The sequence below is a fragment of the Martes martes genome (genome assembly GCF_963455335.1).
Source record: "Martes martes genome assembly, chromosome: 3".
NCBI classification, from domain to species: domain Eukaryota; kingdom Metazoa; phylum Chordata; class Mammalia; order Carnivora; family Mustelidae; genus Martes; species Martes martes.
Window position 1 is genome coordinate 97,186,276 of NC_137890.1, and position 16,121 is coordinate 97,202,396.

General features: G+C 33.5%; 1 protein-coding gene across 5 annotated transcripts in view; it reads right to left on the reverse strand.

Moving 5' to 3' along the window:
- The window catches only part of DPP10 (dipeptidyl peptidase like 10), a gene marked incomplete at both ends in the record, with an annotated part of 1,360,615 nt that overhangs the window by 54,157 nt on the left and 1,290,337 nt on the right, over window positions 1–16,121 (reverse strand). For all 5 annotated transcript variants that reach the window (XM_080799574.1, XM_080799572.1, XM_080799571.1 and 2 more), the window contains 4 exons: window positions 2,224–2,271; window positions 2,740–2,861; window positions 6,065–6,112; window positions 6,505–6,596. In XM_080799574.1, coding sequence (XP_080655700.1) covers window positions 2,224–2,271; window positions 2,740–2,861; window positions 6,065–6,112; window positions 6,505–6,596 — 310 coding nt within the window. The remainder of the gene's footprint in view (window positions 1–2,223; window positions 2,272–2,739; window positions 2,862–6,064; window positions 6,113–6,504; window positions 6,597–16,121) is intronic.

Consider the following 16,121-nt stretch of genomic DNA (forward strand, 5'->3'; position numbering starts at 1 on the left):
AACCAGAAGATTTACTTGAACCTGAATGTCTTTCAAAAAAGAAAATTAAGCACCTGACCACTGCTCACTTCTGTTTTTCTGGATGCTGAGATGATCATAATTGGCTTATAAGTGGGAAAATTAGAAAATGTTTCATTATTTGCAGCAGAAATTACTAGGAAACAGTAGAAAAAAGTTAAAATCAGATTGGAATTTTTTAAAATATTATTTTGGCATTATATGCAATATAACACAAATAATTCCCATTTATTTAATGCATCCTATGTTGCAAATATATCTCATCTTCATAAAAAATTCATTTGCTAATTTGCCTACAAGGAAATTGATCCCATGAGATATTAACTTGTTTCACATCTCACAAAAGGTATATAATGAACTCATTTTGTATACTATTTTTTTAATATACTGATTTTTTAATCTATAAAATCCAACCTTCTGTTTTATCCAATATACTGTTTTATTGTTACTGTTGCTGTTAATACTAAATACATTTAATTTGCTCACCACAACCTCTTTTAAGTTTTATACTGTTAAGTAGAAACTAAACAATGTACTCACTTATTTCCAACCACACAAAACCCCATTACAAATTTAGCACTTTTTTTTTTTTTCTAGAACAGGAGGAAGTCTCCATATATTGGTATTTGAAGAGTATCAATGGTCTTACTCTGTTCTCTAAAAATAACATTGTCCTTCAACATTACAGTCTTAGGCCTGCATCTTAGTAAGTCTATATATCTAAGTAAAACTACTTAAATACAGGATGTGAAAGACAAAAAACAACAGAATAAGATGCCATCATATGGTAGTGATAATGAAAGAGGGAATCCATTTTAGAAAGGCTAGGTCTCTGTTTTTCTGCTAGGCCCCATTTCTATATTTGCCTCCGAACAAGCCAAAGAAGCTATGTTCTCACTTCAAGGGGAAAGCAGGAAAGTGAATCATTCTCTGAGTTTTGTCCTAGGCCCCAAGCATGTAATGACCTCTAAGAAGAGGTGGATCACAAACATGTTCCAGGAAGTTTGCTTCCAACAAACTTCCGCTGACACTGGCATCAATACCTTCTACCTTCGATGATTCATGAAATAATATCTGTTACTCACCTGTTATAAACCTTAATAGGATCTACCCTGGATTCCTATAGGAACATACACCCTAGATCCTTTTCTAAAATAAATCTCTGATCCCAAGCACTGATGAGACTCATTTTCCTTTCCAAGTCTCCTAGACACTCTGTCTGCTATTCTTAAACTCTGTTTTCACTTTCTCCAACTCACATTTGATTTCTATCCTTTGTGAAGCCAAGGACCCTCTTGGCTGTTCCTGCAGGAACCCCTCCTCCAACCTACCTTCATCAATTACAAATCCTATTTTGGAGTCAGACTACTTCTCATGATTCCTGGCTCTGCTACCTATTAGTATTAATTAAGCAAGTTATTTAACTTCCCTGTGACTCAGTTTCCTCTTTAAAAGAGAATAATAAAATTAACTATGTCATGGGGTGTTCTGAGTTCATAAATACAAGCCTAATTTATTAGATCATGGTAGCCTAATGTAAACCATTAGAGCATAAGAGTATTGATTGAATAAAACTGAAAAAAGCCAAAGAAACATAGGAAGAAAAGAAGGAAGAAGCAATCTGGCTATTCACTTTTACGATTATCTCAACCCTGTATTTACTTACGTACTCTACTATAATTTCATAAACACACTGACCATATTTTACTAGCAGTGTCCACCCAAACTTAATGGATGATGAACAGTTAAATACATAAAAGAATAAATGAATAGATAAAACTAGGAAGTCCTGGATATCTGGAACAAACAGGATAGAAAACATATAAAATAACATCCTTTTCATATTTTTCCCAAAAGTACACAAAAAGCATTGAAGGAATAATCTATATGAGGCCAAGGAAAAAAATGAGCCAGAGCAGTAAGAGGCCCATAGGCTGAAGTGTACCTAAATGAGCCTCATCAACCAGTCCTCCTTCAAATTAGGTAACAATAGACACCCTGTTCCAGGCATGTGCGATCTAATTGTGGCTGTAGCATGGCTCAAATCACTTGCCCAAACAGTCAAACTGATGGCATCTACACATCCTGCTCCATGCTGGAAACTCCTTTGAAAAAGGTTTTGTAAGAGTATGACATTGAGAATAAGTAATACCTAAGACCAATGACCCCCGTGACTATCCCACATTGTCATGTTTGTGTACTTACTTGCTGGGTTTTCCATGCTGTGTAGACTGACGACTGGGACACCTGGGCCTGGATTTTAAAAACATGTATAAAAAATATGTATAAATATTTTAAATACATCTAAGTAGTCATTATTGGAAAGGCTATATGACAGAGTTAGTTAAAACATAATGAAACAGAAACCAGATAACCAGGCAATTAAATTTCTACAGATCCTAAATCTCTTAACAACCAAGCCATTATTTTAAAAAGTTTTTTCTAAAGACTACATAAATTAGTTTAGCAGGACTTTGCTGATGTAAATGTTTATTCACTTTTTAAAAACATCTGCTGTCAAACAGCCTTTCTTGATCAGGAATAAATGTTGACTCCCAATTTTATTTTCTAAATGAAGATATAATTCATAGCTTGTAAATTCATAATTTATAATTTAATGAATACATAAATTTAGAATATCAAATCATATAGCTAGAGAAAAGTTACTCATGATAGTAATAGATACTGATCAAATAAATTTCATCAGAAATCATGTGTTACCTTTACAGAGCAATAAAAAATGTTGATTCATAGGACTGAAACTGGCATCAAAATATGTACATTGTTCTTTCATAAAATTACATGAAATGCATTGACGATTCAACAGTCCTTCAGTAGATGCACTGGGGAAAGAAAAAGAAAACTAGAAATGGTACTATTCCAGGTACTTGAATGTGTGGCATCAATATTTAAATATTAACATAAACTGAGGAGCTCCAGCATTACTTACATTGCAGTTCCCTGTAAATGATGACTTACTGTACAAATGCAAAGTCCATTTCCATTACTAACGTTAAGACATACACATTTTTCTTCTCTATAATAAAATCATGTATGCCTAGATGTTTATAAAGTGTATGTATGTATGCATGTTTATAAATAAACTGATTTCCAAAGGACTCAATGTATTCTTACTTGCCTTTTCTCTATAGATAGTCCTTTAAAAACCTGTAAAAGGAATTGCCCAGAGACTAGCATAAACTCACCATCAATAAATATTAGTTGAAAGAGCCAATACATGTTTTCACAAGCTACACAAAGAATCAACCTCACAGTAGAATTCGGTATCAGTGTCAAATTTTTCCCACTAAATAGATGCACTGAAAATACTTGCCTTAAATACTTGCACTGAAATTTTTGGTAAAGGAAAGTTATTTTTGTATGATAATATAGTATTAATGATCATACGTATTTTGAGATATCAGGGAAGTAAGTAAAGAGAAAAGCAATCATTTATTTTACATAGATTCTTAAGGTTAGAGTGTTTGAGATATTTACTTAGGGTTAAATTTCCTATATAGTATCATTTATTTTATAAACAAAGATGAATTGTAAATTATGCCAACAGATGAAAATGCTGGTGAAGCTGTGTCTTAAGCTGTATCTTAAGCTTAAGACAAAATATTCTCAATTTCATTTGGAAATGAAACAGGATTTTGGCTATACATTTGTAAATGAATCCTAGTCATTTTGACGTGCAGTAAGCTGCATATACGGGGCTGGGAACAGGTGTATTGACACAGGCAACAGAAGCACCAGAAGCAATTGAGGATCAATGTGAAGTATAGTTCATAAACTCACAATTTCACATTTGAAACATTCTGAGCTCATTATAACCCCAAATCTTCCTTCATCGGTCAAGGCAATTAAACACATTAACCAGTTTCACCTTTATGTTAACTTACAAGGTAGTCATACCTGATTATTTTCTCTTTAAAATTGCTGTGTGTGTGTATACACCCTCACACACACGCACCATAGCATTTGTCATTTTATTCATTTTTAAGTATATAGGTCAATGTCATTAATTCTATTCAGTGTTTTGTAACCATCTCCATAGAGAGGATAAGAATGCATGCCAGTTGTCCACAGCTACTTACATACCTTCATATAATTTTTCAGATTCAAGTTCCCCAGAGATTTGTTGGTCATTTCTCATTATTTAGATTATGAAATTACTCAAATAAATGCCCATTTTGGGACAGAATTCTAAACTGTCTTTGGCTGTAGTTGTGATTCTGCAGAAGGGATCTCATCCCATAAATTTAGTCGACCAGTGATTATTTTTATGACCTGGACAAGACAATGATTGACTTTTCTGCGTTAAACATTAACATTATCTAACAGTCAAGCCAACTGGCATTTGCTGAGCTATTTAAGGGGAAATTTATTGGTACTACATTTTCTTTCTAAGATTTTTTTAAAATTTTTATTTATTTGACAGAGATCACAAGTAGGCAGAGAGTCAGGCAGAGAGAGAGGAGGAAGCAGGCTCCCTGCCAAGCAGAGAGCCCGATGCGGGGCTCAATCCCAGGACCCTGGGATCATGACCTGAGCCGAAGGCAGAGATTTCAACCCACTGAGCCACCCAGGCGCCCCCTACATTTTCTTTCTAACAGCCTACTCCACTAGTACAGTTCATAGCTAGGCTGACTATTCTGCCTCAGTCACTAGAAAGTAAAGACAAGCACACAAATCTAAGAAGTCATTTTGATTCAAATCACATTTTAGGCTAATAAAGGGAAGGGAGATTGAGATAGTTCCATTGGTTGAAATTGGCCAAGTCTAAGCTTCTGTCACTTTTCTTTAAGAGTTTCATAAAATGAGAGAAATAAAACTTTGATGACGTAGTTTCAGGACCTTAAAAAATGGCTCAGGACTACCAGTACCAACCAGAGTATATGTTTCAAGACAGGCTTCCGGTCACCAAAAAGAAAAAAAAAAGTAATCATTACTTTAATCAAGAACTCTAAACCAAAACTAGAATCAGTCTCTTTAAATAAATAGCTATTTGTCCTTTTCTCATAGTCTTTGAGAATATGGGTTCTGGACTCTAAGAGAAAAAACAAAATACATTCAAAAAATGAACACAGAAATCACATACTGGGAGAGGCGATAAAAATGAGATGTTTCAGATGAAAGCAATTTATGCATAAATAAGTGTATGTGGTGAATTAAAGGGAGTTTAGGGTGTTTTAAGCATACATTTTTACTTTCAGAGGAAAGTCTAGGCTACTGGGTAGGAATCAGTGGTGACACTTCTTCAAACATGATGAATTTCTACTGAGAATATGCCTTGGCAGTTTTGACACTTTAAAAATGGATCTGTGAAATGGAAATCAGAAAGTGTATGTAAAGTCTAGAATTAATAAGTTGCTTGCCAGACAAAAATAAAAGTCATTCTTGTGAGGTCCTGGTGAAAGCTTTCCGAGTGAGGAAACATTTTAATACTAAATAGGTATGACCTTAAGTACCTTTTATGAATACAACTTTCCATCTGGGAAAATTGGGCAGATGAAAACATTTCCCATCTACTGCTTTCTTTAAGCAATGAGCATTTCTGGCTTCAGTGACAATCTTACTAGGTTTTATACACTATGGGGGAGGAGGGGAGAAACACTTTCCCTTGATCTACTCTTCTAAGTGTTCACAATGGTTTTATTTTGTTTGGGGGTAAATTACCAGTGTACAATATCAATGCACTGAAAATTCAAAATGACCCTTAGCAGTAGAAAAGTCCACTGAGGAAAATATGTAAATGCCTATGATGTGTGTAGTTGAGAGAAGCAAGCCTTAAAACAGTAACAAAAAAAAAAATGGTATTTTGAGACTGCAAGCAGATGAGGAAAAAAAGAAGGAACAGCTAGATGGTCTTCAGGTCAAACCCTTCAGGCTCACAAAGGTTCAGAGCTGAGAGACTGGACCAAGAGTGTGAGGTTTCGTCATGTCAAAAATGAAGCTTCAGATTTTTCCATCCTATCATAAAGCTGTGTAGATGGCCATTGAGAGATCAACCTTTTGAGGGCAGTCCTTGCACCTTGCTTACCTGTACAGCTGCCTCCCTCTGGGAGAAGACTCTGTGCTCAGAAAGTAACTGCCCAGGAAAGAAAACAACACAAACATCAGGCACAGATCAATTTTTGCCAGGCTGAGTTTTCACTTGAATTTTCAAACTGTCAAAGAACAAGCAAGAGCTGTTCTATTATTCAACCACAGAACTTGGGTCCATTTGGGAAACACAGCTTTTTTTCTCAAAATATCATCATATCACACTTTTCCGTGATCTCTATCTGTGGGTCTGTGCACTTTTCTGTGCAATTGTGTCTCTAGGTGATGGATAGGGAGAATCTTTAAAGAAAAAGTTGCTCTTTACATAGCCAGGTTGTCTGGACTAGGACCACAGTAAGCAAAACATAAATCTGGCAGAAAAGATTGCATTTGACAAGCCCTGACTTCCAACCTTACCAGAGAACCAAAAACACTCACATTTTTTGAGTAGTTTCATCGTATGCCAAGATCTTTATCACTTCCCAGTTTCCTGATGTCAGATGCCGCACGGTAATTTGCTCACTTTTACTCTGCAAAGAAATAGAAAATATTGATTTTCTTTTTTATTTAAACAGCATCTCTCTGGTCAACACAAAAGTACTGACTGCCTGTGTCACTTTTAATTCTGTAATTCTCAGCTAACATCCAGTTTCTTATTTTCAGTCTCAAGAATGCACACACATTCCTGCAAACATTGACCAGGGTAGGATAGTGCCTTTTCTGCTATACTGTAGGAAAACCATTCAGAAAACCCCTCTAGGTGAGGCCTTCCTCTACGTCATTTTGACACAGGATGTCATCTTGCATTTGGTACAGACACAGGAATTTGGTAACTCTCACCTCAAATGACTGGCAACTGTGCAGTTTGGACAGCTTTAAATAAAACACTGCAGAACAAACTTTATTCTAAATATATCATATAATAGTATATTGCATATAGTATATTACATATCCTATTATATGAAAGCATATAATACTTTCAATTTCTAGAACATGTTAATCACTTTAAGATTTACTATTTTCCCACAATAACTTATTGCTGAGATTAATTCATATTGATGTTTGTAGCCAGTTTGATTTCACTGTATATTGTATTTTATATGAATATAGCATAATTTATGTTTTACTGACAGTTGAGCATTTACAAATATTTGCTCTTAAAAACAAGTTGCCTATAAACAATTTTATTGAAGTCTCTTCATGAACATGGCAGGGTTTCCTTGAGACAACACCAGGAAGGGGGATTGGCCATTAGTATACATGTCTTCTACCTAACCAGGTTGTGACAAAATATTTTCCAACTTTGTCTCTATTTACAGTCTACTGCTTTACAGTAATACGTGTTTTCATTGCTCCACATCTTTATTACTTCCTTACCAACATTAATTTCCTGGGACTATTTTTTTTGTCAAATTAATGAGCTTGAAATCATATCATTCATTTTCTTTTTATTGAGAAAATACTCAAACCTACAGAAAGGCTGAATGAAAAGTAAACAAATATCCACAAGATCATCACCTAGACTCACCAAAAGTCAACCTGTTGAATATTTGCCCCTCCCTCTTTTGTTGTTTGCTGAATCATTTAAAAGTAAGCTGCAAATATCAGGATACTTTTGCCTTAAATACTATATGTCTCAAAATTAAGACTATCTTCACATGTAAGCAAGTCACATATCACACCTATAAATATTAACATTAACTCATCTAAATACATAGTCTATACCCTAAATTCTAGAAGAGCCCCAAGTAACCCAGATAACTTTCTATATACATATATATAATGTATTTCATGTTTAAATATATCTAAATACATAATTCATATATTTAGATAAAACAGATGTCTCAGTCAAGGTTTACATATCATATTGGATTGTCATCTCTACAGTCTCAAAGAAAAACATTTGTCTTTTTTGATTTCTACAACATTGGCCATTTTTTAGACTCCTGGTCCAGTGGTCTTATAGAATATTCTGCATTTTGGATTTGTCTGATTGTTTTCTTATGCTTTAATTTAGGCTAAATATTTTTAGCAAAAATATTACAGAGGTGATATCGGATACCTCTTTTGCTTCATATTAGGAAACATACCATTACATATCTTCCCTCTCATGACAATGCCATTTACATGGTTAACTGCGGGATATAGTCACTGTAAAAATACATTCTGTTTTATAATTAAAAGCGGGATAATAGGGGCGCCTGGGTGGCTCAGTGGGTTAAAGCCGCTGCCTTCGGCTCAGGTCATGATCCCAGCGTCCTGGGATCGAGTCCCGCATCGGGCTCTCTGCTCAGCAGGGAGCCTGCTTCCTCCCTTCTCTCTCTGCCTGCCTCTCTGCCTACTTGTGATCTGTCTGTCAAATAAATAAACAAAATCTTAAAAAAAAAAAAAAAAAAAAGCGGGATAATACTTGAACATTATGTGAATACCTCTGTCTCCATTAATTTCACTCAGTAGGTTTGGCATCCATTCATGACCTTTCTCTGAATAAATTACCATCTCAAAGTGATTTTCTAATTCTAACATCACTTTTATATTTAATAGGTGGCATACTTCTGTAAAAACAACTTCTACTATTTCTCCTTGTATGTGTTTACTCCCATTCTCTTTCTTCCTCCTCTTCATATTACTATACACTTAAGCATGTTTAATGCAATGTTACATTCCATTTCTGTTGTTACTCTTTATGATGCTGAAATTGTCAAAATGAAGTTAGCAGGGACTCCTTCAAGTTAACCTCTCTATTCTTTGGAAATGCTTACATTGGTCTTTGAGCACTTCCTTGTTTACGCACAATCACATGTTCGTAGATATTTTACTTCCTCTACCTCCAACTGTAAGCAATCATTTCTCCATGGAGTTTCTTCTACTGGATTATGGTTTTTATTTATTTATTTATTTATTTATTTATTTATTTTTAAAGATTTTTATTTAATTTGACAGAGATCACAAGTAGGCAGAGACAGGCAGAGAGAGGGGGAAGCAGGCCCCCCGCCGAGCAGAGCGCCTGATGCGGGGCTCCATCCCAGGACCCTGGGATCATGACCGGAGCCAAAGGCAGAGGCTTTAACCCGCTGAGCCACCCAGGTGCCCCTGGATTATGGTATTTAAAGATACAGGGTTATGTGTGCTCATACTACTCTAGTGTTATTAGTGGTGGGCCTTTTTAGAAGAGACTGATGGATAGCTAGACAGATTTCCCTGTTTCTCTCTTTGTGCATCTGTGTGTTCTTAGTATCTTCAATTCAAATTCATACCAGTTTGATTTATATCCAGGTGTATTTACTTCTCTTAGTATTTCAACATAGGCTTTGTTGTCCTCACTTTTTGTATTTCATTTTCTTTTAAAAATATGTAGACGGGGGGCACCTGGATGGGTTAGTTAGGCATCTGCCTTAGGCTGAGGTCATGATCCCAGGGTCCTGGGATTGGAGGCCAAGCCGGGCTCCCTGCTCAGCAGGGAGTCTGCTTCTACCTCTGCCCCGCCCCTCCACTCTTGCTCTTTCTCTGGCTCTCTTCCTCTGTAATAAATAAATAAAATCTTTTTAAAAAGGTAAAAAAAAATGTAGATGGTTCAGACACATTATATACATATAGATATAGATATAACTAAACATACACAGTGCAAGAAATCTTGGTCTCATGCCATTCTCACTCATCACATATAGAAATTTTTTATTAGGTTCTCATCCTTTTGGGGGGAAGCTTTTTATACCTAAAACATTAGTATTATATAACTATAAATATAAACAGTTACACATATACATATAAATCAGAGTATAGGAAGTGCTCCATTGTTCTAGATCTTCCAACTTTTTTTTTAAGGTTTTATTTATTCATTTGACAGAGAGAGAGAGAGAGCACAAGCAGGGGGAGCAGCAGGCAGAGGGAGAAGCATGACCTGAGCTGAAGGCAGGTATTTAACTGACTGAGCCACCCAGGTGTCCCTTCTTCCATCCTTTTTATTCTTACATAGTCCTCTGTGTACCTTAACTAGCTTCCTTAGAAACATATCTCAAGTAATGCCACAGTAATTAACTCTGTATATATATGCTTGTATTTAACATGTAGAGAAATATTGTCATGATATACTCCTCCGTAAGGAAAGTATCATTTTGTACATCCACCAGCAATGTATAAGGTACCTACTTTGCATTTCTCTTTGGAAAAAAGTTGAGCATGAGATACACATATATATGTATATATGTATAAGACAACATATATAATCTGTCATTTGCATCATTACAAATAAGATTCAGTCATTATCTCTGCTAATGTTTGTCTGTATTATCTATTAGATTTCTTTGGTTTTGGTCTTTATTTTTTAGGAGCTCTTTATATCCATTATGTGAGATGTAAGCTGCAGATATGTTCTCCCGATCTGTCATTCTGTGTTGACATTGGTTATGGTACTGTTTTTCCCAAAATTTTTTTCTAATCTTTATGTAATCAAATTTAACATTATATTCTTACATTGTCTCTGTATACTGGTGCATAAAGGCTTTCTTCAGTCTAAGGTTACTAATAATTTTATTCATGTTTTCACCTAGTACATGTAAGGTTTTATTTCTCAAAGTTAGATCTCTGATTTTAGAATTATGATGGTAGTATGTAACTACTTTTATCTTTCCTAATGATACTCAATTTTTCCAAAACTATTTTATGAAAAAATTCACTTTTTCCAATACTTTGAAATGTCATTTTTATCATATATTAAATTACCATATGTGCCTAAGGCTATTTCTGTACTATCTATGCTTTAGTCTCTGTTAATTCATGTCCCAAAACCACACATTCTTAATTACAGATTTTTTTTAACATCTATATTACTTAGAATTTACCCCTTCTCACTATTTTTTCAGGATTTTCCTAGATATTACTTGATAAAAAATAAGCATATCTCATTCAAGCATATAAAAACTTGATAGAATTTTTTATTAGGATAAAATAAAATTTATAATTAATATTCATTATTGATACATAATACTCTTTATGATCTTCAGTCATTTGAACCCAGAACAGGGATATTTTCCTATTTGTTCACGTCTTCTTTATGCCTTTCAGAAATGTCTTAACGTTGTCCTCATAGAGGTTCTGTACATTTTGCACACTTCATATATATTTCATTTTCATATTCATTACTGTTTGATGTTAATGCGAATGGCTTTTTATTCCATATCCTTTCTAAATGGTTATTATTTGCAAATAGGAACACTATTCATTTCCATATACTGAGTATCTATCCTGCTGTCTCACTGAATACTTCTCCAAATCTATGGCTTATGGTTTATTCTCATCTGATTTACACAAATGCCTCCCAAAGCAATATTGCGGAGACAGTGTGCATCCTTTCTTGTTCCCAACCTTAATGGGAATGCCACTGTACTGGGTTATGGATACGTTTTATCATTTTAAGAAATTATCTACCAACTCCTATACTTTAAAGTTTTTTAAAACCAGGAATTGGTATTAAATTTTATAAAAGGCCTTTTTTTATAGTAACTATAAAGAAAACCAATGCTATATAACAATTTGAATTGTGTTGCCATTACTTTCGAAAGTCTGGTAGATTCTCTTATACAATCCTGTGGGCCTTGGTGTTCCTTTGTGGTGTAGTTCTTTGATGACATTATATTTCTTCTGTGTAATTAGTCAATGTAAGCCGTCTGTCTCTCTTGGGGCAGTTTTGGTTAAATGTATTTCCTCATGAAATTGTTCATTTGATCTAAATTTTCAAATTAATTGGCAAAGAGTTCTGCAAAGTACTCTCTCAGGATCTATTAAAATGTCCTTTGTTATTTCCTACCAGTCATTTCTAATTGTGTGTGTTTTCTTTCTCATTTTTTCCTCAGTTGGGCCAGCTTGTGTTTTGTCTGTGTGTGTATGTGTTTTCCAAGAGAGCAAACATTATTGTTTTTTATTAGTTCTAAATTTGTCTTACTTTGCTGGTATTTTTTTAGCCATTTGGGTTAGGAATTCAACTCATTTAACTTCATTCCTCCATTTTAGTTGTTATAAGTTTGTATAGCTATGAGTTTTATTCTGACATCGGATTCTGAAGAAGGTATTGTTATTCTTGTTGTTATTGCTATTTTATAAATTTGGCAAATTTGAAATTTCCAAGTAATTGTTTAATTGTATTTACTTTAAAAAAGTTTTCTAGCCAGAAAACTTGTTAAAAATATATTCTTGATATCTAGGCTTATTACCTTGTGATCACAGCATGCTTTCATGTGTAGTGCTACTTTACAGAATTTATTGAGCCTTTAAAATACATGTTCAACTTTAGTCAATGTTCCCTTGAACACTGAAAAACTTGAAAAAGATTTATCTCACACACACACATATATACACACACACACATATGTACATATATAATGTGGTTAATATAATAAAATAGAAAATAATACAATAACATTACAATAGATATTATGTATAATATAATCAACATATATACATATAAAAATTCATATAATGTGATTCACTTTAGACCAAGGATGGTACAAGAAGGCTTCCACATATTAAGTAGCTTTTGTGCATTTCCACTTTATGAAGGTAGCTACTGCACTATCCGAGGCATAAATCCAGACATTTCTAACTATTATATCTTCCTTGTGATTTGTGCCTTTGAACATTATAAAGTATCTCTTGCTTTTCTAAATGCTTTGGGGCATGAAAACTCATCTTGTCTAGCATCAGGATTTAGCCTTTCTAAGTCCCTTTTTAAATGTGTATTTTCAAAAAGATTGAATTGCATTAATTTCAAAAACCAGTATGAGAAACATTTTCTTAAAAATTTTGGTACATAAGTTAAGCCAAATTACACTTATTGAGTATGACTGATACCTTTTGAAAATTTCTGTCATATTTTATATTATGGATATCACATTTAATGAGTTTTTTGTAGGCAGTTTTTGTAATATTTTTAAATGTTCTGAAATCTAGTGGTCAGTTTTATTTTAGTTTTACACATTATCATTGTACTAATAACTTTAATAATGTTCTTACCACCACCCCCCAAAACTAACTTTTCCTTCTTTACCATTTTTTGTTGTTTGGGTTTATTGCTGGGTTATTGTTTTAAATGCTAACTTTCTTCTACTATTCTGCTTCTCTTTTTTAAGAAATCCAATTAAATGTCAATTCATATTATTTTCCTGTCTTAGCAATTTCTGATCCTATTTGTTTATTCATTTGTTTCCATTTATCTTCTTGATACCCACTAGTATATTTTCAACAATATCTGTTTACTCTTGGTCATCTTTCCATTAATCTATTAGTTACTATTTTGTACTATTTTTTTCAATTTCCTTCCCAAAATCTGTTATGGTTTGGTTTACAACTTTTCTTTCTACTCTATGAAGGCTTTTCTGAGTTTTAAGTCTCACATTTGATAGTTTTGTATCTACAAGTGCTTATTTAGTGATAATTAATATTTAAGTTTAACTGACAAAATATCTTATAATTTCAGGTATATATCATAGTGTTTCAGTATTTTTACACATTAGGAAATGATCCCCAGGTCAAGTCTGTTTGCCACCTGTCAATATACAGAGTTTCAATGCTGATTTTTAGAAGGAATATAATCAATGATCCACTGTAGATTATAGTAAATTACCTAATTTTTTGGCGAATGCCTTTATCAGCTTAAAGAATTTGTCTTTGTTCCTATATTTCTAAGATTTCTAAATGTGGATTTTGCGGAATTTATTGGAGCCTGTTTCTACATCTAGAAGACCATTATATCTTTTTGTGTAGATGCAAATGCAATGAATTAAATTATTATTTACATTTTAAGCAAACTTAGCATTCCTGTGTGAAAAATAATAGTAATTTTTTTTAAATCCACTGAAGAATTCAATTTGCTACTATTTGGTTTAGGAGTTCCTAAGTGACCTCTAATTGTCCTTTCTCATACTATCTTCATTTGGTTTTGGGTACAGGATGATACTTGTATCATAAAATACACTAAAAAAATTCCATCTTTTTCTATTTTCTGAATGTGTTTCTATACAATTTAAGTGTGTGCTTCTTGAACATTTTGAGTATTTGGTAGAGCCCACCTTTGAAAACCACCTGTACTTGATGTGGAGACATTTTAAAACATTGTTCCACTAACTTAATAATATGGGACAACCAGATTGTTTCTTAAATTGGATTTGGTAATTTTTTTTCTAGAGTTTATACATTTCACTCACGTTTTCAAACTTGTTGGCTTGAAGTTATTAATAGTATTCTAAAATACATTTTTAAATCTACAGTTTTGCTTTCTTTTTCATTACTTATACTTTGGCAGTTTTCCCACTTTTTAAATTAAACTTAATAGACATTGTAGGTTTAATTTTTCTTTTTTTGCAAAGAGCCAAATATCTGTTTTGCTAAGCCTCATTATTTTACCTTTTCTCTAGTTCACTAAATTCTACTACTGTATTTTTCATTTCTTCATCATTTGCATTTATTTTGTTTTTTCTAAATTCTGATATTGAATGTTATATAGTATCTAGTTCCTTTTATAGATTATATATTACATTTATGTATATAATATAGTGTATATATTCCCTACTAAACCCATGAATAATGCAGGAATTATATTTTATTTCCAAATGTATGGCTTTGGGCAGTTATATATGTTGGAACTCACCTCTAAATCAATTTGATTGTCTTCTGAGAATGCAATACATTAGGTGAGTAATACTTCACATGGGTCTTTGGTATAAATATATCCAGAATCTGGGGGTTTTGATATGGGAGAATCTTATTATAGTATCAATTTTGCCATACTACTGGAAGCAGAAACTAGAAGGGCATTCTGCTCCACTACATATAGGTAGTACTAGAATTTTCCTTCAAAAATTCTCAATGTCTTATTGGTCCGTGTCTATATTTCGACATCTCCCTAAATCATCTATTCCTTGTTTAAAAGGAATTCTCTAGACTTCTAGCTTTTTAACATCAACAACAAACATATGGCTTCTTTAACTTGTTTTTTGTATACTATCTGACACATTACAGTGCATTATAAGTATTTGCTGAATGAAAGTATAAATGCAAAGATGAAACCAAGTTTCTGTGACTTGAGGCAGACACGGACCAAAGGCTTACATAGAGTTCTGAAGTCACATATTTAATGGTCAAATTCCCACAGGTCAACATTACCAACAGATGGCTTTCCTTATGCATTTTCAGACCCTGCTTTGAATGAGCCAAGGACAGGATACTAAGATCTCAAGGTTTTAGTGCATCTTTAGTTCATCTTTTAAGATGAACAACATCTCAAAACATTAAAAGGTAAAGAAATGTTGCTCTATATTTGTACATATCTAGAGATGCTTTCGGTTCAGAGAATTCTAGGTTGATTATATTTTCGATTTTTTTCAGAAAAAATTTGTTATTTGTAGGTGTATGCTTAAGGATAGAAGAGTATCCACATTACAAGTGATCATGAGCAAAAATCCAGTGCTTTGAGACAATGCCTGTACACAGTGTACACAAGATTAAAACTGTACATTATTAATTTCAGTAATGCATCTAGCATAAAAATATTATGCTTCTAATTTAGGACCAAAAGTTCCCTTGTTGGAAGCCTTAACAATAACCTCACAATCATTCAAATTGCTCTGTTTGCTTTATATCCAACAGGGCAAATCTGGGCTATGGAGTAAGTTGAACCTCATTTCACATATAGCAGACCCTATCTTTTCTATAGTTATAGTGCTAAGACTCAACTCTTTTCCACTAATGCATATCAGATTATATCACTTCAATGAGCATATTCCTTTTGATCTGGACTTCAGGTAAGTAATTGTAGTACAAATCAGAATATGGTAGATGGCCATATCGTAAGTTCAAAATAAGTATCAGGGAACTTGACTAGATTTCACGAGCAAGGTGTCTGTATGTGTTTTCAATCCACCTTCAAAAGACAAGCATTTGTGGCCAAGAAAATTTAACAAAGCAGAAAATAATAATCATTTTTGGTGCACAGTTCTTCCCATGCAACCATGGTCTCTATATTATTAAGTTGGTAGAACAGAAAAAAATGATTATGGATATGA